This window comes from Tiliqua scincoides, chromosome 9, assembly GCF_035046505.1.
Source record: "Tiliqua scincoides isolate rTilSci1 chromosome 9, rTilSci1.hap2, whole genome shotgun sequence".
Lineage (NCBI taxonomy): Eukaryota > Metazoa > Chordata > Lepidosauria > Squamata > Scincidae > Tiliqua > Tiliqua scincoides.
The window spans coordinates 3,163,879-3,186,142 of record NC_089829.1 but is presented as its reverse complement, the minus strand read 5'-3'; the positions used below and the strand labels follow the sequence as shown (position 1 = coordinate 3,186,142).

Here is a 22,264-nt window from a genome sequence, read left to right as displayed (position 1 = left end):
GAGAAATTTCTCTCCTTGACAGATTCTGAGTCCAGCAGCCTCATCTCTTGAAGGGCGACGATGTCCATCTGCAGTCTGCTCAGCTCCATGTCGATGACATGGCGTCGTCTATTTTTGCAGGCGTCATCTATTTCTTGTAGGTCATCAGAGAAGCCAGGTGTCATTGTCCTAATATTCCAGGTGCCCAGCTTTAGGGCAGGAGTTTTCTGTTTTCTGGTGCAGAGTTGTCAATCCACTTGTCAGTTTTCACCCTAAACCCCACGCACCCCGTGAGGTTAACGGACCATGGCGAGGCAGTACCTTACTGGCCAGGCACTGCCCAGCTTAAGGCAGGCGGTAGCTGCCCAATGAGATGCAATGATCTCCCCCACCATCGGCAGCAGCCCCTGGCATCTCGCTCTACGCCAATTGAGCGAAGACTTATAACTGGTAAACTGCTGCTTCCCGTGTTGTGACAACACCATATGGCAAAGTTGGAGTGTCCTCTCCAGTGCACGTGGTCTGGGTAAAGTGGGTATGGAGGATAGACTGTTACCCATGCAGCAAATCCCCCCTCTCCACGTCGCTGAAATGGTCCAATGGAAAGGCAGAGCCCAATATGGTTGGTTTCAGCGGTGTCGCAGGAGTTGCCAGAGCGTGACTGTGTTCACTCGCGAACTGCCTCAGGGACTCCAGATTTTGCCTCGAGGTTGACTCCCGAAGCCTTTTCCACAACTGGATATAGCCACAAGGCAGTGGAGGTTTGAGGTCAGAGTTTCCTTCTCTTAGATGAGCTGCCCTCCCAGGCTGACGAGCCTCATCTACCCGGTTATTGGAAATAGCAGCAGGAATATTCAAACATTTGGAGTTTTTCCCCTCTGAGCTCCTAAGAAACACACCTCGTGGAACTGCCAGTCAGAAGAGGCTACCTACAAAATCAGATTCCAGTGCTTTTATTTGCCTCCAGATGGTAGTTAACTCTCGCCTGGGAACACCACTGCCTTCTATTTCTAACTTTTTATGGCATCTGGCTGGGGCGGGCGCCACTAGGAGAGTCAGGAAATGCCATTACCTGGCCATGGGGTTGTAAGCCTGGGCCAAGGCCCAGCATGAGCGCAGGGATGGCGATGAAGAATCTTTCAGCAGTTCCAAGCTTAGCCGCCTCAGCCACTCCAACCAGTCATCTTTGGAAACTCTCCTCGCCGCACCCCAGGCCTGAAACACAGAAGACACTTTCATGAACCGTAAAAAAGGAGCCACAGATTGGCTCAATGCATGCTGTTTTTCATTTGTTTTAAAAGAGCTTTACATATATATATATATGTAAATATATATGTAAATATATAGGCTTTACATATAAATTTACATATAGGCAAACTTTACATATAGGCTAATGGGTTATGAGCTGCCTGTGACAAATCAGGACAGATCTTGGGGGCGTGGTGGACAGTTCAATGAAACTGTGAACTCAACGTGCGTCAGCAGTGAAGAAAGCTAATACATATTATAATGCCAATGTACAAATCAATGGTAAGGCCACACCTGGAACACTGCATCCAGTTCTGGTCGCCACATCTCAAAAAGGATATACAGGTTGAGACCAATTATTCATGTGGGTTCCATTCCAAGCACTCACGTGGATGGCAAAAAATTCAATATAGCAAATCCATTTAAAAAACAAAATTTCTTTGCTCTGCTGATTTAAAAACAGCCTTGCTGACCTTTGTGATGTAAGATAAGAGTCATTAACAAGACAATCCATCAATCCTCCTCCAAGAGCTTACAAAGAGCTGAGAGCTTACTCTCAGCCCCTCCCTTCACCAATGCAAAGGGATCACCTTTATTTCACTTGCTCAGGAGGAAGGGAGGGGTCCACTGGGGAGAGAAGGACTGATAGATTGTCAGCCAGCTGCCCCCCCCCCTCTCATGAAGGAGGCTATTGTTAAAGAACTGTTCCGTTTTTTAAACTGATTTTAAAGGGATGCATTTTTCCCCTTCCCCAGAGATCAGCACATTCCTTCTCATTTGCAGGGGCCATTCGTGTCGAGTCAAATCCGTGTATAAAAAATCTATGTATAAATAGGTTGGACCTGTAGTTGAAATGGAAAAGGTGCAGAAGAGAGCAATCAAAATGACTGCTCACCTCCCTTACCTGGGAAGGCTATAGCAGGGGTGTCAAACATAAGGCCCGGGGGCTGGATGCATCCCACGGAAGCTTTTTATCTGGCCCTTAGGCTCTTAGCTGCTGGGTAGTGCTGAGGTGTCACTGGTGAAATTATTTCTTGTTATCATCTATTAAATGACATCACTTTCTGCCTAATAACATCACTTGCAGCCCTTAGCAGGTGTCATGGATGCTAATCGGCCCGCTGTATGAAACAAGATTGACACCCCTGGGCTACAGTGTTTGGGGCTCTTCGTTTTAGAAAAGAGATGCCTGAGGGGGGACATGATTGAGATGTACAAAATTATGTAGGGGATGGACAGAGAGATGCTCTTTTCCCTCTCACATAACACCAGAACCAGGGGACATCCACTAAAATTGAGTGTTGGGAGAGTTAGGACAAACAAAATATTTCTTTACCCAGCGTATAATTAATTTGTGGAACTCCTTGCCACAGGAACTGGTGATGGCATCTCGCCTAGATGCCTTTAAGAGGGGATTGGACAAATTTCTGGAGGAAAAGTCCATAACGAGTTACAAGTCATGATAGGTATGTGCAAGCTCCTGAATTTAGAAGCAGGCGAGGGCACCAGGAAACAGGTTGTGTCTTGTTGTCTTGTGTGCTCCCTGAAGCAGTGGGCCACTGTGAGATACAGGAGGCTGGACTAGATGGGCCTTTGGCCTGATCCAGTGAGGCTCTTGTGTTCATTACAAACATTCAAGCATTACAGATAATTAAATACAGGCACACACACCTCAATCCACAAGTATCTTAAACTAAACTGGGGAGCCAATTTTTATTTTATTTTTTAAAATAGAATAAAGGAAAACTATAATAGAATAAAATAAAACTAAAATAGAATAAAGGAAAAAGAGGATGGAATAAGAACATAAGAACATAAGAACAGCCCCACTGGATCAGGCCATAGGCCCATCTAGTCCAGCTTCCTGTATCTCACAGCGGCCCACCAAATGCCCCAGGGAGCACACCAGATAACAAGAGACCTCATCCTGGTGCCCTCCCCTACATCTGGCATTCTGACTTAACCCATTCCTAAAATCAGGAGGTTGCGCATACACATCATGGCTTGTACCCCATAATGGATTTTTCCTCCAGAAACTCGTCCAATCCCCTTTTAAAGGCGTCTAGGCTAGACGCCAGCACCACATCCTGTGGCAAGGAGTTCCACAGACCGACCACGCGCTGAGTAAAGAAATATTTTCTTTTGTCTGTCCTAACCCGCCCAACACTCAATTTTAGTGGATGTCCCCTGGTTCTGGTATTATGTGAGAGTGTAAAGAGCATCTCCCTATCCACTCTGTCCATCCCCTGCATAATTTTGTATGTCTCAATCATGTCCCCCCTCAAGCGTCTCTTTTCTAGGCTGAAGAGGCCCAAACGCCGTAGCCTTTCCTCATAAGGAAGGTGCCCCAGCCCCGTAATCATCTTAGTCGCTCTCTTTTGCACCTTTTCCATTTCCACTATGTCTTTTTTGAGATGCGGCGACCAGAACTGGACACAATACTCCAGGTGTGGCCTTACCATCGATTTGTACAACGGCATTATAATACTAACCGTTTTGTTCTCAATACCCTTCCTAATGATCCCAAGCATAGAATTGGCCTTCTTCACTGCCGCCGCACATTGTGTCGACACTTTCATCGACCTGTCCACCACCACCCCAAGATCTCTCTCCTGATCTGTCACAGACAGCTCAGAACCCATCAGCCTATATCTAAAGTTTTGATTTTTTGCCCCAATGTGCATGACTTTACACTTACTGACATTGAAGCGCATCTGCCATTTTGCTGCCCATTCTGCCAGTCTGGAGAGATCCTTCTGGAGCTCCTCACAATCACTTCTGGTCTTTACCACTCGGAAAAGTTTGGTGTCGTCTGCAAACTTAGCCACTTCACTGCTCAACCCTGTCTCCAGGTCATTTATGAAGAGGTTGAAAAGCACCGGTCCCAGGACAGATCCTTGGGGCACACCGCTTTTCACCTCTCTCCATTGTGAAAATTGCCCACTGACACCCACTCTCTGCTTCCTGGCCTCCAACCAGTTCTCAATCCACGAGAGGACCTGTCCTCTAATTCCCTGACTGTGGAGTTTTTTCAGTAGCCTTTGGTGAGGGACCATGTCAAACGCCTTCTGAAAGTCCAGATATATTATGTCCATGGGTTCTCCCGCATCCACATGCCTGTTGACCTTTTCAAAGAATTCTATAAGGTTTGTGAGGCAAGACTTACCCTTACAGAAGCCATGCTGACTCTCCCTCAGCAAGGCCTGTTCGTCTATGTGTTTTGAGATCCTATCTTTGATGAGGCATTCCACCATCTTACCCGGTATGGATGTTAGGCTGACCGGCCTATAGTTTCCCGGGTCCCCCCTCTTTCCCTTTTTAAAAATAGGCGTGACATTTGCTATCCTCCAATCTTCTGGTACAGTGGCCGTTTTGAGGGACAAGTTGCATACCTTAGTCAAGAGATCTGCAACTTCATTCTTCAATTCCTTAATAACCCTTGGGTGGATGCCATCAGGGCCCGGTGACTTATTGATCTTTAATTTATCAATGAGGTCTGAAACATCTTCTCTTTTAACCTCTATCTGACTTAACTCCTCGGTCAGGAGGGGCCGTTCGGGCAGCGGTATCTGCCCCAGGTCTTCTGCCGTGAAGACAGATGCAAAGAACTCATTTAATTTCTCTGCCATCTCTAAGTCTCCTTTTATCTCCCCTTTCCCTCCCTCACCATCCAGAGGGCCAACCGCTTCTCTGGCGGGTTTCCTGCTTCTAACATATTTGAAGAAGCTTTTATTATTCCCCTTAATGTTGCTGGCCATGCGTTCCTCATAGTCTCGCTTGGCCTCCCCTATCACCTTCTTACATTTCTTTTGCCACAGTTTATGTTCCTTTTTATTCTCTTCATTAGGGCAAGACTTCCATTTACGGAAGGAAGCTTCCTTGCCCTTCACAGCCTCTCTAACTTGGCTGGTTAGCCATGTGGGCACCCTCCTGGATTTAGTGGAACCCTTCTTTCTTTGCGGTATACACCTCTGCTGGGCCTCTATTACTGTTGTTTTAAGCAGCCTCCATGCACTCTGGAGAGACTGGACTCTTTTTACCCTCCCTTTCAACCTCCTTCTAACCAGCCTCCTCATTTGAGGGAAGTCCGCCCGTCGGAAGTCAAGGGTTTTTGTTAGAGATTTGCCTGGTATTCTTCCCCCAACGTGCACGTCAAAACGGATCGCAGCATGATCACTGTTCCCCAATGGCTCAGTGACGTTTACATCTCTAACCAGGTCCTGCGTACCGCACAAAATTAAATCCAGAGTCACCTGTCCTCTGGTGGGCTCCGTGACTAGCTGATCTAAGCCACAGTCATTTAGCACATCAAGAAATCCGGTTTCCTTATCGTGACCAGAACACAAATTGACCCAGTCAATATGAGGATAATTGAAGTCCCCCATGATTACAACCCTGTCCTTCCTTGTCACCTCCCTGATCTGTTTCCTCATTTCAAGGTCCCCATCAGATTTCTGGTCTGGAGGACGATAGAACGCCCCCAGTATTACATCGCTGCACAATGGATCCTAGCAAAAGAACAGTTCCCCAACTGATGTTATAAACAATCAGGGATTTCATTTTCTGCAGTATTTTCTTCAATATGAGAAAGACACAGATATTCTCATTTATATGGTTGATCCTAAATCTTATTGTTCAATCACTGCTGTTTATACTGATTTTGTGGTTTAAAAAATTCTTGTAAGTTTTGTTTTTATTAAAAGTGGAGTATCAGTAACTAAAAAGTATTTGCACTTACTAGATCTCAGAATCCACAGATTGCACAGGCCCACACACATTTTGGTGTCTTAAAAGTTAGACCTATCCTATTTATAGATATTTGGGGCACTGCATTATTTATATTTATAGATACTTGAGGTGCTGATTCCAAAAATGGCATTGGTTTTGTCATATAACATCTAGTTTCAGAGATACAACATAGCCTCATTAGTGAATGGTTCAAGGAGGTTCCTTGTGAGGAAGCCTATATCATGGCTTCCTGCCAAGGAAGCTGCTTCAAGCATTCACTAACAAGGCTACATTGTATTTCAGAAACTAGAAGTGATAGGGCAAAACTGATCCCATTTTTGGAATCAGCGTCCCAAATTTATAATAAGCCACCATAAATTTTGAAAAAAAATTTTCTGACCCTCAAATTTGCAGGCCTGTGTTATGGGGCCAATAGGCCTTTGTTGTCTTCCCATTAATCACAACAAAATTGTGAAAAGCCCAGTGCATGACTAGATATTCTGTTCAGGAAATCACACTAAGCCTTTTTATTTTTATTTTATCCAACAGTACACCTCTTGTTGAGATATTCCAGTTTTTTCATATTTTTTGAAAAATACAAATTATATAATTTTAAAAACTCCCAATAAATAAATGAGTGTGTGTGCATTAGTGAAGATTTGCCTTGTGGTTGCAGCACGCATGTGAAAACCAATTAGGGGTGTATTTGGTAAGATTAAAAAAAACTTGTGGAGATCTCAAACTACCAAAAAACTGTGATTAAAAGATGAAAGATGTCATGTGCCAGCAAGGTGAGGTGCCTCTATCTTTCATAGTACAGTGGGGGAGGGGCGGTCTCCAAAACAGGCACTTCTTTTCAGATCTTGCCAAGGGAGACACTTTGATCCTACCCATTTGATGTAATTGCATTAATGTCTGACTGGGAACAGATGGAGGGGAAAATGTTATGCACAATGTAAACACCTGCAAAGCTAGTAATTTTGTTGGCTGATGGCCCTACAGCCTATGACTTTGTAACTTTATACCGCTGCCTGCTGCCCAGGAGGAGGAGCATTTTAAGAACATAAGAACCACCCCACAGGATCAGCCAAAGGCCCATCCAGTCTAGCTTCCTGTATCACACAGTGGCCCACCAAATGATTCAGGGAGCACACAAGACAACAAAACACAACCTGCATCCTGGTGCCCTCCCCTACATCTGGCATTCTGAGGTAGCCTACTTCTAAAATCAGGAGCTTGCACATACCTATCATGATGCGTAATTCGTGATGGAGTTTTCCTCCATAAATTTGTCCAATCCCCTCTTAAAGGCATCTAGGCAAGATGCCATCACCACTTCCTGTGGCAAGGAGTTCCACAGACTAATTACATGCTGGGTAAAGAAATATTTTAGGACATTTTGAGTTAGGACCATTTTGCAGTACCTGAAAAAGCTTCGCCTAGACATGACCTGGAAAATTCTGACAATTCCTTCCATAAATATATGAAGCTGCCCTCTACTACTGAGTCAGACCGTTGGTTCAGCCAGGACAGTATCATTTGCATAGAATGGCTGGACCAAGTGGTTCTCCAAGACAGTGGACAGGCATCTTTCCCAGCCCTATCTGGAGGTAATGCCAGGGACTGAACCAGGGATCTTCTGCAAGCAAAGCAGGGACTGTACCACTGAGCTATGGTCCTATCCTTCAACCTTCTCCGAGGAGGCTGGGAAAGTTCTGGAATAGACCCAATTATATCTGAAGAAGTTTCACCTTTTTTTAAAAAAAGAAACTTCTCAACTTTGAGTCAGTGTGACAAATTCAGAAGGCCTTTCCTTAGGTCTGCCAGGAAACCAGCTGAGGAAGCAGGCGCAGTGCAACAAGATGAACTCCTTTCTAAAAAACATCCATCCTCCTCCTCTTCCACAGGAAGTCTCTGCTCAGCAACCTCACACCTACCTTCTGCAAGTTGATGGTACTGACGTGCAATTTCTTCATGGGACCTGTATCTGTAGGGCCACTAGTTAAAGCTTCTCCTTGGTTACTCCTTTGCATTCGGTGCTGGTAGATCAGTGGGTCTTCTTCCTCATCAGCAAGAGTGTAGCCCTAATTCAAAGCAGTTTTGCTATTTATTTCCCTCACTGTTTTATGCTTTTATTGTATAGAAATATAAAACATTACAAGATACGTTTCATTAAAAACTATACCTCTCCAACAACCATCTGGGCCATTCATAATAAAATGTCCGACAGATAAAGACACTGGGGGTGCAGACAAATGCTGCAGCCCTTAAATACAATACCCTCCTCCTCACCCCCCCTTTTGAATTCTTCCAAGAAACTGACCTTCACAATCCTGCAGATGAGAACATCATATCGCTGGTGATTGATCCTGTGTCGCACTAAGACTTTGTTCACCATTGGGATAAAAATCTGATACTGAAAATGAGAGGAAAGAAGTTAGCCTCATGATAATGAAACCATGGAGACCAGTGAAGTAACAATAGATTACCCAACCACCCCACCCCCCAAAAAAAACCAAAAACAAGAAAACTGTTTGAAAAGGAGTATCTCCCTCAAGGAAAAAAATGCTAGAGAAATGCAGATCTTTTCAAAAAGTGGCCAATTTCTGGATATAACAACTTTTTACCTTCTTCCCTAGCTGGAACACTAAGGAGGACAGCGTATCCATGGCAGGTACCCGGAGTTCTGGACTCTGATCAAGAGTTCGTACTATAGGGTGGATAATTCGTGAGGCATAATCAGTGAAGTCCAAAGACTCTGTCAAGCGATCCACCGTTTCTAAGGCAGCTCTGAAGGTTGGCGAAAATAAACCCAACAACGTTGTGATGACTACCACAAAATGAAAGCAAGAACTTCATGTGAAGATGCAAAAAGGTAGTCCATTAATTTAATATAAACCGATAATCACCTTTTGGGGAAAACACAAATATTTGATCAATACCACCCACATATTTAGACTCTCTAGCCTGGATTTCTTTCCAGGAAAAAGTGATGCTGTGGAATTCAATTCACACCAAGTTGAAGGTACAGAACTAAGTTGGAATGGAGATATGCTCTCCTTTTCCAAAGAGAACATGTTCCTCTTCTTTTTTAGAAACTGGATGAGCCAACAATGCAGAAATGTGGCAGTTACTTCTTGATAACCCTTACAGGCTTCCTTTCCTGTGGACAGTAACATTCAGTGATGGAGTAGCATTTTCTTCCCATTTGACAGGTGACATGAGAACAGATAGTGGGAGGACCAGTTAGAAGCACAAACCCTATGAAATATCAGCTGTTACCCAGAAACACATTCACAGCATGAGTTGAGGGGGGGTGAAATAATGCAGAAGAGCAGGGTGCTTACTTGCGAGCCGATAGTGGGGCATCAGGAGCATCAAAGAGCTTCACGATAGGAGGCAGTAATAAATGCAGGTAGTCATCCAGATTGGCACCAAACAACTGAATGGCATTCAATAGCTGGAAAGGAGAGACATGAGCAAGATCTACATTCAGAAAGTATATCTGTTGGTGTGTTTTCAAGAAGATGGATAGCCCAGCTCAGAGATTTGGATATATTTCTTTAAATGAATGCTAAGTAAATATCGACAGTTGCCAAACTGTCCCTCCTTTTTTCCCAGAAGGTTAGAATAACTAAACACAAGATTTCTTGTGGAGTTATACTCCAATAATATTTGTGTGAATAACCAGCAAGGCACACCCCTCTTGAATAACTCTAAATCCAGCATTGTTTATCTTTATTCATGCAAGGGCAGTGGCAAAAGCTTCTCAGAGAGGTTGAAGATTGACTGAATCGCACTGATCATTGACTGAACCACTCACCAGGCTTAACACAGACCTTCTCTGCCTCAGCCCTGACTTTGGAGTAAGCAGACAAATTCCCAAGATGTACCAGTCTTCTACATAGAGGCAGGGCTCAGGATTGCTCTGCTTACATGTTGCAGTGCTCACCTTGGTGGAGACATTGCGGGTGCTGCTGCTGTCATGCATGAGGACTCGAAGCATGTGAGGGATGAGCTGGGGAAGGTAGAGTTTGAACTCCCCACCTAAGGCCACCACGATTTGCTCAATAAGGAGGATGATGGTGCTTTGAATGGAGTTGTTCACAACCCAGAAGTCCTGGAAGGAAGAAGAAAGGCTGTACAATACTATGGAGATATAGTTACTAATGAATGCAGTTCTTTTTGTCCAACAAAGTGCCAAGAGCTAGACAAAACAGAGGTGAGACACAGACAGGGCCATGCACTACCCATTACTTGAGATGGGGACACAAAATCTACATGATCTGTGAGCATCATGCACACACTGGAGGTTACTACTGCAGTATTTATATAGAATCCTACTCCCTTGCCCAGACCAGATAAGGCTGAGCCTGCAAGGAAAGTCAGAGGATGCTGAGCCAGGAGAATGGACTGAGAGGACAGAGCAGTGGAGTCTACTCTACGCTGCCAAGACATGGCAGGAGCGAAGAGTAAATTGGTAGAAGAGCTTCAGTACCCTGGACAGATCCCAGAGAGAAGATACTTTATCCAAGGAGGGTTTGGTTGTTACTGAGCCCTTATATACTCCCTGGGCTTGACTCTCTCCCCCAAGCTGGGCATCCTTGTTGGAAAACTTAAAAGGGCCAGCCCTCTGGCTTGAAGTCTGGTACTCATCTCTCCATCGTCTTTCACTGGGTGAACTGCTGATAATACTCAATGGGCTCAGACGGACACAAGAACTTTGGGGGGGTAGCAAGGATACCACCTTCCTAGCATTATCTGCCACAGGAGATCCATGGTTGTTGAATTTGGGCTTGGTGACAAGGCTCTGTTTCCATTTCTGTCAGAAACTGCCCAAGCACACACCAAAATTGCAAGGTTTTTCCTTGGGGTAACTGTTAGTAACAATCCTGAGTGGTAGATGGGCTGGTGCAAGTTCCTTGCACTGGCCCAATGTCATCGCAAAAGTTCTGTGAAGTAGTCACTGTGGACAAAACTGAGACAGAGGGGCTGACAGTCTGTACAAGGCATACATATGTTTCCTCTACAAGGTTTCATATGTTTCCCAAGGCAAACCACCCAGAGAGGGGCGCATTCATGAAAAAGACCTACACTGGATTTCATATTGAAAGTTGGGAGCAAAGCAGGGTCTTAGTTCTGAAAAAGTTGAATACAACTATTCTATAGAACATGACAGGATGCTGAGAAAGGATTCTCTTTTTAGCTGCTCATTCATGCCCTATCTCAGTGCAGGAAGGCAGATTAGAGAAACTTCAGGGTCCTCCAGATCCTACAAAACTTAAATCTCATGACTTTCTCCATCCAGGACAAAGCGCTAGCAAGTCTTACTCACTGTCTCTACTGTCCTATATAAAGCCCCCAGTTTCAGGTGGTATTGCAGGTCAGCAAGGAAACCTCTCTGGACATCAAGGGCTGTTTGACCTGGTTTAGAGTTAATTTCTCTGTGATAACATAAGTTACAAGACAAGGAACCTCAGCACCACCTTGAAATATAATCTTTTTCCTGTTCACACCCCCTTTAGTTCTCATAAATGTGTACGTCTGTTATGCAGGCAACTGGCAAGCTGCCAGGAGGACCTACACAGATTATCACTTCTGAAGGAATGGTTTTTCTGTAGCAAGTAGATTTAGTAAATTTTCTTAGTAAAGCAAATTTTGCATACACAACCCGGAATGCATATCAGTGCATGGACCCACTTTCCTTCCGTCCTCAATTTCCCCTTTCAATGCACAGGGAATAAACAGACATGTTTGACTTTCATCAGGAGTTATTTTTCACTTTCTGACACCTGAAAATCAGATCAAAGGAAATATGGACCTACTAAGCCATGAAACTCTGCCTTAATAAATCTATTCCATATAAATGCTTCTTTTGTAACTGCCAAGGCAGGAATAGAATGCAGAGCCATTGAATGTCCAGATGCACATTTGAGTGGCTCTCATCAAAATTATAGCATCTCAATTTCTTGCACTGGCTTTTTTCCTTCAGTCTCCATATTGTTCCTTGCCTCCCCAAAACATTTCTAAGTTCCATAAATGAAAAATGAAAACAGAAAAGGAACAATAAATTGGATTGTCATGCTTACCCTCATGAGTGTGACAATTTCATCCATGTATGGTCGAATGTGGCTCCTCACAAAAGACACCAACATTCCCAGTTGCTGGAAGAGGAACTGAACCGGGGGGGGGGGGGAGAAAGAGAAGGACTTTATAGAAGTGCAGGAAAGAGTCGAAGTCAGAAGACCTTGTTTGCAAGCTTTTTCCAGAATAGACACACACACACACACACACCACATAAGCTATGGCATGCTGTAAACCTTATTTTATTTCGGAACCTCACACCCATCCTTCTGTATGGCTTCAGGCACTCCTGTGCATGGTTAAGAACCCCCAAGGTGCAGGTCCACAAGAGGCATCAGGAAAAGCACAGCTGCGTAATGAGCAAGCAAGCAACCCCACATGCAAGCATTTACACCAGACCAGAACTAGACTGCCATAGAACTTTGCCAACTCACCTTAGAGAGGAGCCTTCCCTCACCCCTGACTGGTTTCGGCAGCCAATTTCAGACAAGTTTTCCAAACTACCCAAATAAACATTCCTTCTTTCTCTTTCTCTTTCTCTTTCCTACCCTGCCCTTTGCCGTGTTCAGATATGCATTTATGAGAAGTAGCAAGACAGGAGAATATGCAAAGTTGGCTATTGCTGTGTACTGTAGTAGTATGTATTTGATGGTTTACCCAATGCTAAATGAAATGAAAAAAGTGAAACAATTTTGTGCATCTAAAGAGAGAGTGTCAAGAAAGGCACAAGAACGCCAGAGGAGTCATGTGGGATCAAGCCAAAGGCCCATCTGATCCAGCACTTTGTTTTCTGTGGTGGCCCACCAGTTAGCTCCAGGTGGACAGACCTCTCTCCTGCTGTTGCTCTCTTGCAACTGGCATTAAGAGGCACACTGCCCCTGAACTGATAGCCCCATCATCTGTGCATTTGACCAAATCCCTTTTAAAAGGTATCTTTTGTGGCAGTAGTATCCTGTGGCAGCAGATTCTATAAACATCCTGTGTAGCAGATTCTATAAAGGAAAGATGTGCTAAATGCTATAGATTAGCAACGGTAAAATGACTGCCTGTATTGAAATTACCATTGTTTTCCAGACTGGCAACATCTAGCAAGGCCTTGTGTCATGTGCTCCCCCTTCATCGTCTGAGGTGTGGTAGGTGGGCACAAGAGCTTTCCTGTGGCAGCACCAAGACCTGTCCTTGCATCTGGCCCCTTCTGGAGAGCAGACCAGACTTTCTACTCCAGAAGGCCTAGCTATGTTCTCTTTCATCTGCTGCTGTCCTCAATATCGTCTGCTGATTTTTATAACCGTAACAGATTGCTCATACACGCGATACAGTGCTGAGCTGGGGGATCAAATGGGTTCTGTGGTGCTGGCAGAAAGGGGAGTCACAGAGGTGCTGATCTGGCAAAGAAAGCTGACTATTGGAACTTTATGGAACAAAAAACCCAGAGACAGTCTATCAGGATAGGACAGGATGTGTGCCACTTACAGGAAAAGAGAAGTGAGCAGACAAAGGAGGAGGAGCAGCCACAGAGGTGGGGGTGGAGAGCTTCATGTATTGATTAGACCTACCCTGGCAACATTTCAAGTTGAAGGTCTAGTTACATTTACCAAAAACAAAACCCTGAGCTCTGGGAAGTGCCATCTTTGGCTGCTTACATACACACAATACAGGAAGTGCCTTGCTTGGGTGTTTAAACGTCACACGTACCCACCTCGGCTCTTCTCCCCAGTACACTTTCACCGTCTTCTTTTACCTGAAAATTTTTAAAGAGAGTATGCAAAGTGCGTAGCTTTCAAAGAGGTCAGATCAAGTCAGGTTCAGGCACCCAGCAAACCCAGAGGCACCAAGATTTGGGTCTTCAAATCCACAGAGTTTTCTTGTTGTGGGAGAGAACAGCCAGTGGCAATCACACTTCTACAAAAGCAACTTGACAGCAAGCAGCTCATGCCAAAAGCACATTCCACGTACAACAAGCAACTGTAACGAATTCTGTGTTCCCACTTGTCTACTCTAAGAATGCAGAACAGTACCCAGCGGATGGTAGGTGTGCTCAAGTCCTGAGAGCAAACAGACTAAGTGTGTAATTGTAAGCACATTTACTCAGAAGTAAGTACCTCTAAGTTTAATGAGTTTTACTCTCTGGTAAGCGTGCTTAGGATTGCAGCTGAAGGCGTTTAATTTTACGTTTAAATCGAAAAGATTTTGATGAAGCACCAGCATACCTAACTTTCCTCTGAGCTGCATGCCATTCAAGAAGCCATGCTAAGCAAGTACAGTTGAGGCATTTGCTATTCCAGCACAATTTCAGGAGACAAAAATTTAGCCCAGAAGATAAATTGTAACTTTGGTCTCCCCAAGTATAATAATCCCAGCTCATTGGGTAAGCCTTAAGCTTTCGGCCTCAGAGTTACTGTCCTCTGTTTAAAGTAGTGATTGTCAGGCCTTGTAGTTTTAGAAAATGATAGAGGCATTCGTTTGCCTTTTGTTTGTTTTATGGCATATAACAGGGGTGGCATGTAGCCTGCAAACAGTTGCAGAGGTGGCACGCCCAATGAAAAATCATTGTTCTGATTCAGACCTTTGACTTGACAAAGTGGGAAACTGACCAGCAGAACTGTGTTCTATGCAGTTAAGCTACTCTGGAGTGAAAGAATGAGACGATTTCTATGGCAGGGAGGTGAGCACCACCTGAAAGCAGCATCCCTCAACAAGGAAGTCACTACATGGTGATCTTCCAAACAAGAAGCAGGGATGACTGGCAGAGCACAACTTTCAGAGAAAACACCCAAAACAAGACAGAGCAAGCACAGGCTGTGACTCACTTTTGTTGCCCAGCAGCAGGGCAACGCAGAACAACCCTGAACATCCGAATCACCTTCTCTTTTGGAAATGTGTGCTGCTTTCAAGGGAATGGGGGGGGCAGCCAAAGCAGCACTCACCTCGCGGATGGCACCATCACAAACCCGAATGACGTTGAGGAAGGTCGGCATGACTTGGGGCAGGAACTGCACACACTTGAGCCCAAGGGATTTGAAAATAAACGTAATGGCTTGGACCACCATGGTGTGGTGGTGGGACAAGGACTGGTCCCGGAAAATCCGCATTAGCGCAACCATAGAGATGGCGGGGTAGAATTCATCCAGCGGCAGGTTGCCCATGTTAACCAGCATCTCGCTGGTGCTGTAATCAGCTGGGAAGGAAGAACAGTCCATGTCACACAACTGAGACAGCCAAAGAACAGCAGAGCAATCCAAAAGGCAGGTGTTTTTGAGGTCCTGTTCATTTGGGACTTAGGAGGACTGAGCAAGCTATGCTTGCTCATGAACCTTACGGTATGCCCCCCACCCTGTATGCAGCCAAAGCGGTTTAAGGGAGGGTCAGAGCTCAAGGGTAGTCACATGCTTTGCATGCAGAAGGTCCTAGGTTCCAGTCACAGGCATCTCCAGGCAGGACTGGGAAAGAAATGTCAAGCTTTGGAGAGCTGTCGCTGGTCAGACTCAGCACAGACAATATTAAGCTGGAGCAGTGGTTCTCAAACTTTTTAGCACTGGGACCAACCTTTTAAATTGACACTATCAGGACCCACCTAGCTTTATGAGGCTTTTAAAAAGGTGATCTAGAAAGAAATACCTTATTTATTTGCAAAACACTTGATCCATTTCTCATAATGAGGCAACCCTAATGAATAGCCTCAAGGCTTGAGGGGTTAGTTATGCGACCCAGCCTTCATCTGACCCCACTACCAGTCATTGACAAACTTGGGAAAAAACACACCAGAAAAAAGACGCTCAAACATTTATCTCCCTATACCCCTGCAAACAGAAGGAGCTCAGCTTTTTGCTGTATAATTAGCAACTATCTTGCAAACTGCAGGAGCTTAGCTCTTTGCAGGGCAGTTAGCAGCTATCTGATTCCTGAACAGCCTCAGGGCTTGAGGCAATTAGTTATCTGATCTTTCCATCACCCATGTTTTTATTGGAGGATCTGCAGGACCCACCAGAAATCAGGTCCCAACCCATAATTTGGGAAACGCTGAGCTAGATGAACCCAGTCTGAATCAGTGTAAGGCAGCTTCCTGTATTTCTATGATGTACTCGCAAGACAGCTGAATTTGACAGGGGAGACCTGGATTCATACCCCAAGTTTTGAAAGTTCACCATGGACCTTTGGGTAAGGCAGAGACTTTCAGCTTAACAGACCTCACAAGGCTGTTGTGGGGATAAAGGGGGTATGAGAAATCATTTATACCCCCCAACTGAGTTCTTTGGAGGAATGGAAGGATTTTAAAAAATGAATTTAATAAATTATGTGCTATTACTTTAGACTCTCTTCTCTTAGTATTTTTAGTTTCACATAATTTTTTTTAAAGTAGATATTAAAACAATTCTACCAGTTACAGAAGAGCAACAGTGGAAGAGAAGCATGCCTCTCACTCTACTGCTTGTTGGCTTCCCAGAGGCAGCTGGTGAGCCACTATACACAAATGGCTGCTGGATTAACTGGGGCTTTGGAATCATGCCCATGGAGTAGCAAGGGCCTCTTTCTCCAATCATTTCCTTAATAAAGTGTTTATCAAAGGGAACGAGCCAAGCAGTGTCTTAACTTGCAAGCTAATCAGTGATAGTCACCACTGGAGATATTTATAATCTCCTGTACTTCTACTAGTTCCTCTCTTTTTTTTCTTTTTCTTTTTTACATATGGCAAAATCTTGGCTCTCTCATCAACTCTAAAGAGGAGCAAATTGGTTGGTATTTTATTGCTGCCATTAATAAGTTCAGTTCTAAGGGTTTGGGTCTTACTGTGCCTAACCTACAAGTCCAGGGTGCTTTAAAATACATTTTAAAGCACCCTGGGCTTGTAAGTTATTAAATCCACACAAAGGAAATAGAAAAAAAGCAAACTGAAGCTAACATCTGGCAGACAGCTGTATGGCCACACCTCATCAATTAGTTTAGCACCTCTCACTTTCTAATTCAGGAAAAGGCAAGAGGCAGGAAATGAGGAAAACGGAGCTGCCATGCACTGAAATGTTCCTGGGCACCTTTCGCTGGAAAGGGAGGCAGCTTTTTTTGTCCACAAACAGACCATTCATGGTTTAACCAGAATGTCAAACCTTAGTATCTTTTGTGGTCAATCAGCTGCCTTGTTTTTCAAGGAAGAGGATGAGAGATCTTTATTTTGTCACATATAATGCAGTTTTCACTCTTCCCAGTCTACTTACAAGAGTCCTGGCTGGATTTGGATTCTGAGAGGCTGACGGCAGAAGCATCCCGCGACTGGTCTATCATGCCAATGTTCACCTTATGCTTGTAGGGATCAAGAGCCCCCAGGAGACCAAGGACGCGGATGGCCTGGCAGGAGGAAAAACCAAGAGTCAGCTAACGTTAAAGGCAGCACCACAACATGAAAAGGGATTGTGGCATTGCCCACAACCTGAAACCAAAAATTGTGGGAGCAGATGAGGGGATTTTGAGAACCTAGTGTTCAGATTTCCTATGATCTCAGGATTTTGCTGAAGGAGAGGAGAGCAAAGAGCTCAAGCAAGCCAGCCACAGGCATCTACCTCTCTGCGGGTTCCTTGGTTCTGCTCCGTCTTCAGGAAGTTCAGCAACACCTCCAAGAGAGTTGGGTATTTCCTATAGGGTTCCACCACATAACCAGTGCTGGCCACCAGCTGACCCAAGGTCCAAAGAGCCACCTGGAAGAGATTTGACAAAACAGGAAGCTGTTTATTTCAATGAGGACTGTTTTGGTAACTGTTGAGATATTCAGGACCAACTGTTGAGGTGACTCTCCTCTTAATAAGAACTTGCAGAGACAGAAATGGGTAACATGGCTTAAGCCCCACACATAAGCCCAACCATACTGATGATCTTTATATACAACTTTTTTACTCTACAGTACTCCAGGGATGTTGTGTCAGGGAAGGGTCTCAACGACATTATGCAAAATTATGCAGAGGATGGACAGAGTGGATAGAGAGATGCTCTTTACACTCTCACATAACACCAGAACCAGGGGACATCCGCTAAAATTGAGTGTTGGGAGGGTTAGGACAGACAAAAGAAAATATTTCTTTACTCAGCATGTGGTCGGTCTGTGGAACTCCTTGCCACAGGATGTGGTGCTGGCGTCTAGCCTAGACGCCTTTAAAAGGGGATTGGACAAGTTTCTGGAGGAAAAATCCATTATGGGGTACAAGCCATGATGTGTATGCGCAACCTCCTGATTTTAGAAATGGGCTATGTCAGAATGCCAGATGCAAGGGAGGGCACCAGGATGAGGTCTCTTGTTATCTAGTGTGCTCCCTGGGGCATTTGGTGGGCCGCTGTGAGATACAGGAAGTTGGACTAGATGGGCCTATGGCCTGATCCAGTGGGGCTGTTCTTATGTTCTTATGACACCAAGGATTGTGTGGGGCTGTGTGCATGTGCGTGATGCCAATCACAGTGAGGGGACTCCATTGTGCACAGGACCAAGCTTTGTCCCCATGCAGCACATCCAAGCCTACAGCTCATTGCCAACAGTCTCCACAGGTAGTTGCTGCTATTTCTGGATGAGAACACCAGGCCCTGGGAGCTTACAATGTACCTCTTGGACAGAGCTCCAAGACTATCGTCACTGCATTTTAAGACTGGGTGCTCTCTCCCTTTTAAATTGATTCTGTGACCACAATGCTGTTTCATTTCTTCAATTTCTTTCATTTCTCAAACTACCATATTATTATTATTTTTAACTCTGAGCCCCTTGGGGACAGAACGCACTGTAAGCCACTGAAACAGAACAGTATATAAACTGAACAAGCAAACATAGTGTCCCAGGGCCAGAGAGGTATAAGACAGCAAGTTTTAATGTAAGCAATCCTTTCCTCACCTGTCTCTTTGCAAGCAGAGAGGAGTCCTGCAGCATGTCCATGATAATAACGAAAAGCTCGTCCACCCACTTCCTCATCTCCAAACCGCTCACCTGCTCAAGAAAAATATCAGGAACCAAAAGCCTATATTCTAGAACAAAGCATGAACACAGAAATGCCAAGAGTGCCGTAATCACACCACACTGCCAAGCAAAATCCAAGACACATTGTTTTGCTGCCTCAGCTTACCTGTGCCAGCTCTCCTATTGTAGCCAGGACATTATTGATCACCCCAGGATTGGGATCAGGATCAGGGTCCTTCAATTTCACAATCAGTGCCTGTTAAATGTTATATGAAACAAAAGAAAGGCTGATGGTGGGGAAGATAAATCATACTAGTCCATTTGTGGACCATTTTGTCAGTGTCTTTACACTCCTCTGACAGAGGTTTTCAATTCAGTCATCAAATTAACTGTGAGATGTATAGTGGGCCCTCAGTATCTGCAGGGAATTTGTTCTAGGACCCCCCACAGATACTGAATAATAGAAGCTGTATGGGGGGGCAGTGCCATGCCACAATTACTTACTTAAGTACAGCGTGCGGCCTCCTCAGAAGCCTCCAGGACACTACTGGAAGTCACTTCTGGTTCACACTGGTGACTTTTGGTTGCACGTGGAAGGCAGAACACCCCCCCCCCCACAAGGGGAGCAACGGAGGGGCTGCACCTCAGAACACGTCCCAGACACAAGTAGAAGCCACTTCTGGGAAATCCTCCGAGACCCTCCAACCGTGGATTTGGCATCCACAGATGCCAAGCCCGCAGATAAAGGAGGGCCCACTGTATTTGCAAGTTTAGAGAATGTTTCTACAAGCAGTGTAAAAGCCCTACCTTGAGAATGGGTTCCATATAAGGGCGAATAAGTCGTGGGGCATTGGAGACCAAGTGCCCCAACATCCGGGCACTCTGCTCTTTAATCCTGCCGACCCCGCTGTGCTCCAGCTCTGTCAAGATCTGAAAGGTAAAAGGAGATGTCATCAGGTGAGAGTGAAAGGGGAAAGGTTGTCTTTTTCAGGCGAGGTCAAGAAGAGAAAGAAGACAACCTGCATTCTCTTGCCATTCTCTTTTATCTCTTCACTTTCTGCCCCCAAAGTGAAAATCTCCAGGAAATGATACACAACACTCTGACCCAACATCCTCTTCTCCCCTTGCTAAGTAATTCTGAACATACACTCTGACCTCTTATGGGAAAAGCAATCAAATTATTTATAAACACTGATTTTCTTAGCTTTCTGCCCCCAAACAGAGGCTGCTTACACAATACTGATTAAAAACAACAAAAAGTGGAGATCAGTCAAAAGAAAATCAAAACTGAGCGGCATGCCAGCTCAGGGATGAATGAATCTTTGGTCTGGATAGTGTGCTGCCTGTTTTTGATTGCTGTGAGACTACACTCAAAAATGCACAGCAAGTCTTGTCCTTTATACCAATTCAGATGTTCACAATAATTCTCTTCAGAAGTTCAAGGACTCATCTGCATGTCTAATGAATACTGAAGAGGATATCCTTTCTGTTGCGTGCTCAAAAGCTCTTCTTCCTAGCTAACACCACATAACCTGCCTCCTCTGATAGTAGTTGCCTGTGTAGAACCAAGAATGGAAAGACAGGCCCTTCACGAACGTTTGGATTCTCCTCAACTGCTGAAGGTGGCCCCTTTGCTCAGTGTTGTCCAGATCTCTTGAAAGTCTACACAGAGATGAAGCTGGAGCCAGGCCAAAACCAGGACAGGGTGAAACTGACATGGCTTACAGGTGAACAGAGAAAGGTGACTGGATGACCTTCAGGGGCAAAACTTTCTTTTGCCACCAGGATGGGAGTGCTTCTTACCTGGATCAGCATCTTGCGCAAAAATGGCATAACAAAAGCAGGGTTCATGCTGCTCAATCGGCCGACAGTGCAGATGGCCAACTCACGGATTTCAAACACCTGGTCATTCAGTGCCACAAAGAGGGCCTGTAAGTTCTCAGCCTGGGCCAGGTGCGCATCGAACCGCTCATCCAGGGAGGCCAGCACACAGTAGCGGATGTCAGGGTCTGAAAGAGCACATCTGAATGGTCGGTGCCTGTGGGTGCTTGGGCAATAAGTAAAATAAAGCTCCTGAAGGCTTGGTCAAGTCCAAAGGAACTGAACACCATTGTTTTAGACCCTGCTTCAAAGGGACTGTGCCACTGTGTCCCTTGGTCAGGGCTGGGCTGAGGCTTCATGGAAGCAAAATGCCCATCCTTGGTTCCTGTGCTTACCTGGGTCTGTGATGCCAACCACCAAAAGCTTGCTGAGGACATCTGCCACCACCTGAACAGCAGTCTGGCTCACAACATGAGCATGCCCGCTGATCAGATGAATGGATGGTGTAAGGAGGCGTGAGCATGTGCGGGACGCTTCCATCCGGATCTCCTTGTGCTCGCTATTGAGGAAGTGATCCGCGCAGTGCCGGACAAACTGAGTCAGAGAATGTCCTAAAAGGGAGCAGGGTGGAGTGGGCAAAGGACAGAGGAGAGTTGTAGGTTCTTTGATAAGGTTGCCTCCCATCCAGTGCACATAACAGAGTACTGATCTGTCAGGACAACAGAACTGCATGAATTTAAGAACACACAACAGCTCTGAGTAAATCCACATAATAATTAGGTTTTGCAACTTTAAAAGTCAATTAACACTGAAATGACTGTGTTAGTTCAGATTTTCTCATCTTTTTCTACCTTAAACCTACATGGTTTTCCTGGGAAAGAAAGGGCTCATGGAAATATATAAGAAGGGCCCTGCTGGATCAGGCCAACAACCCATCAAGTTCAGTATCCTGCTTCTCACAGGAGTCTATCAGATGCCTCTAGGAGGAGATGAAGGCATGCCCCTCTCCCACACCCACATTGCAGAATACAGCCATCATGACTACTAGCCAGTGACAGGTTTGTCTGCCATGAATTGTCTAATCCAGTGGTTCTCAAACTTTTAGGGAGATTGGCAGCCCAATGTTGAGCTGCCCGTTGCTCTGAAACCTTCACAGTGCCGAAACGGCTGCCACAGCATCCTATGTACAACAGGGTAGCTGCCGCCAGATCTTTGGGGGACAGGGACTTTTTATCCCCTTCACCCGGGTAAGGGAAGTAGTCCTACAGTGGGGCTACTCAATTCTGCAGCAGCCCTGTGGCTTCTGTAAAATCAAGAGCCTCCTTGTTGGGCCTCGCAGCCTGACACAGAGGCTCTGAATGTGGCAGAGCAGAGCTCTGCCGGTCCCACCTCCCTCCCAACCTGCTCCCTCACCCTGGCATGACTCCTCCCTGCCCTCCCCACTCACCTCTCCACCACCCGGTGGTCCATGAAACCACC

The 22,264-nt window shown here is 45.3% G+C and overlaps 1 protein-coding gene across 1 annotated transcript in view; it reads right to left on the bottom strand.

The window, feature by feature from the left end:
* The window catches only part of MTOR (mechanistic target of rapamycin kinase), a 121,181-nt gene that overhangs the window by 83,452 nt on the left and 15,465 nt on the right, over positions 1–22,264 (bottom strand). Inside the window, exons 12-27 of the mRNA XM_066636827.1 lie at positions 21,181–21,396; positions 20,768–20,973; positions 19,772–19,894; positions 19,131–19,220; positions 18,902–18,994; positions 17,592–17,726; positions 17,250–17,379; positions 14,967–15,217; positions 13,739–13,780; positions 12,045–12,131; positions 9,908–10,075; positions 9,303–9,415; positions 8,583–8,745; positions 8,279–8,371; positions 7,893–8,039; positions 1,052–1,194 (exon numbers count right to left, since the gene is read on the bottom strand). Of these exons, the coding sequence (XP_066492924.1) occupies positions 1,052–1,194; positions 7,893–8,039; positions 8,279–8,371; positions 8,583–8,745; positions 9,303–9,415; positions 9,908–10,075; positions 12,045–12,131; positions 13,739–13,780; positions 14,967–15,217; positions 17,250–17,379; positions 17,592–17,726; positions 18,902–18,994; positions 19,131–19,220; positions 19,772–19,894; positions 20,768–20,973; positions 21,181–21,396 (2,200 nt within the window). The remainder of the gene's footprint in view (positions 1–1,051; positions 1,195–7,892; positions 8,040–8,278; positions 8,372–8,582; positions 8,746–9,302; positions 9,416–9,907; positions 10,076–12,044; positions 12,132–13,738; positions 13,781–14,966; positions 15,218–17,249; positions 17,380–17,591; positions 17,727–18,901; positions 18,995–19,130; positions 19,221–19,771; positions 19,895–20,767; positions 20,974–21,180; positions 21,397–22,264) is intronic.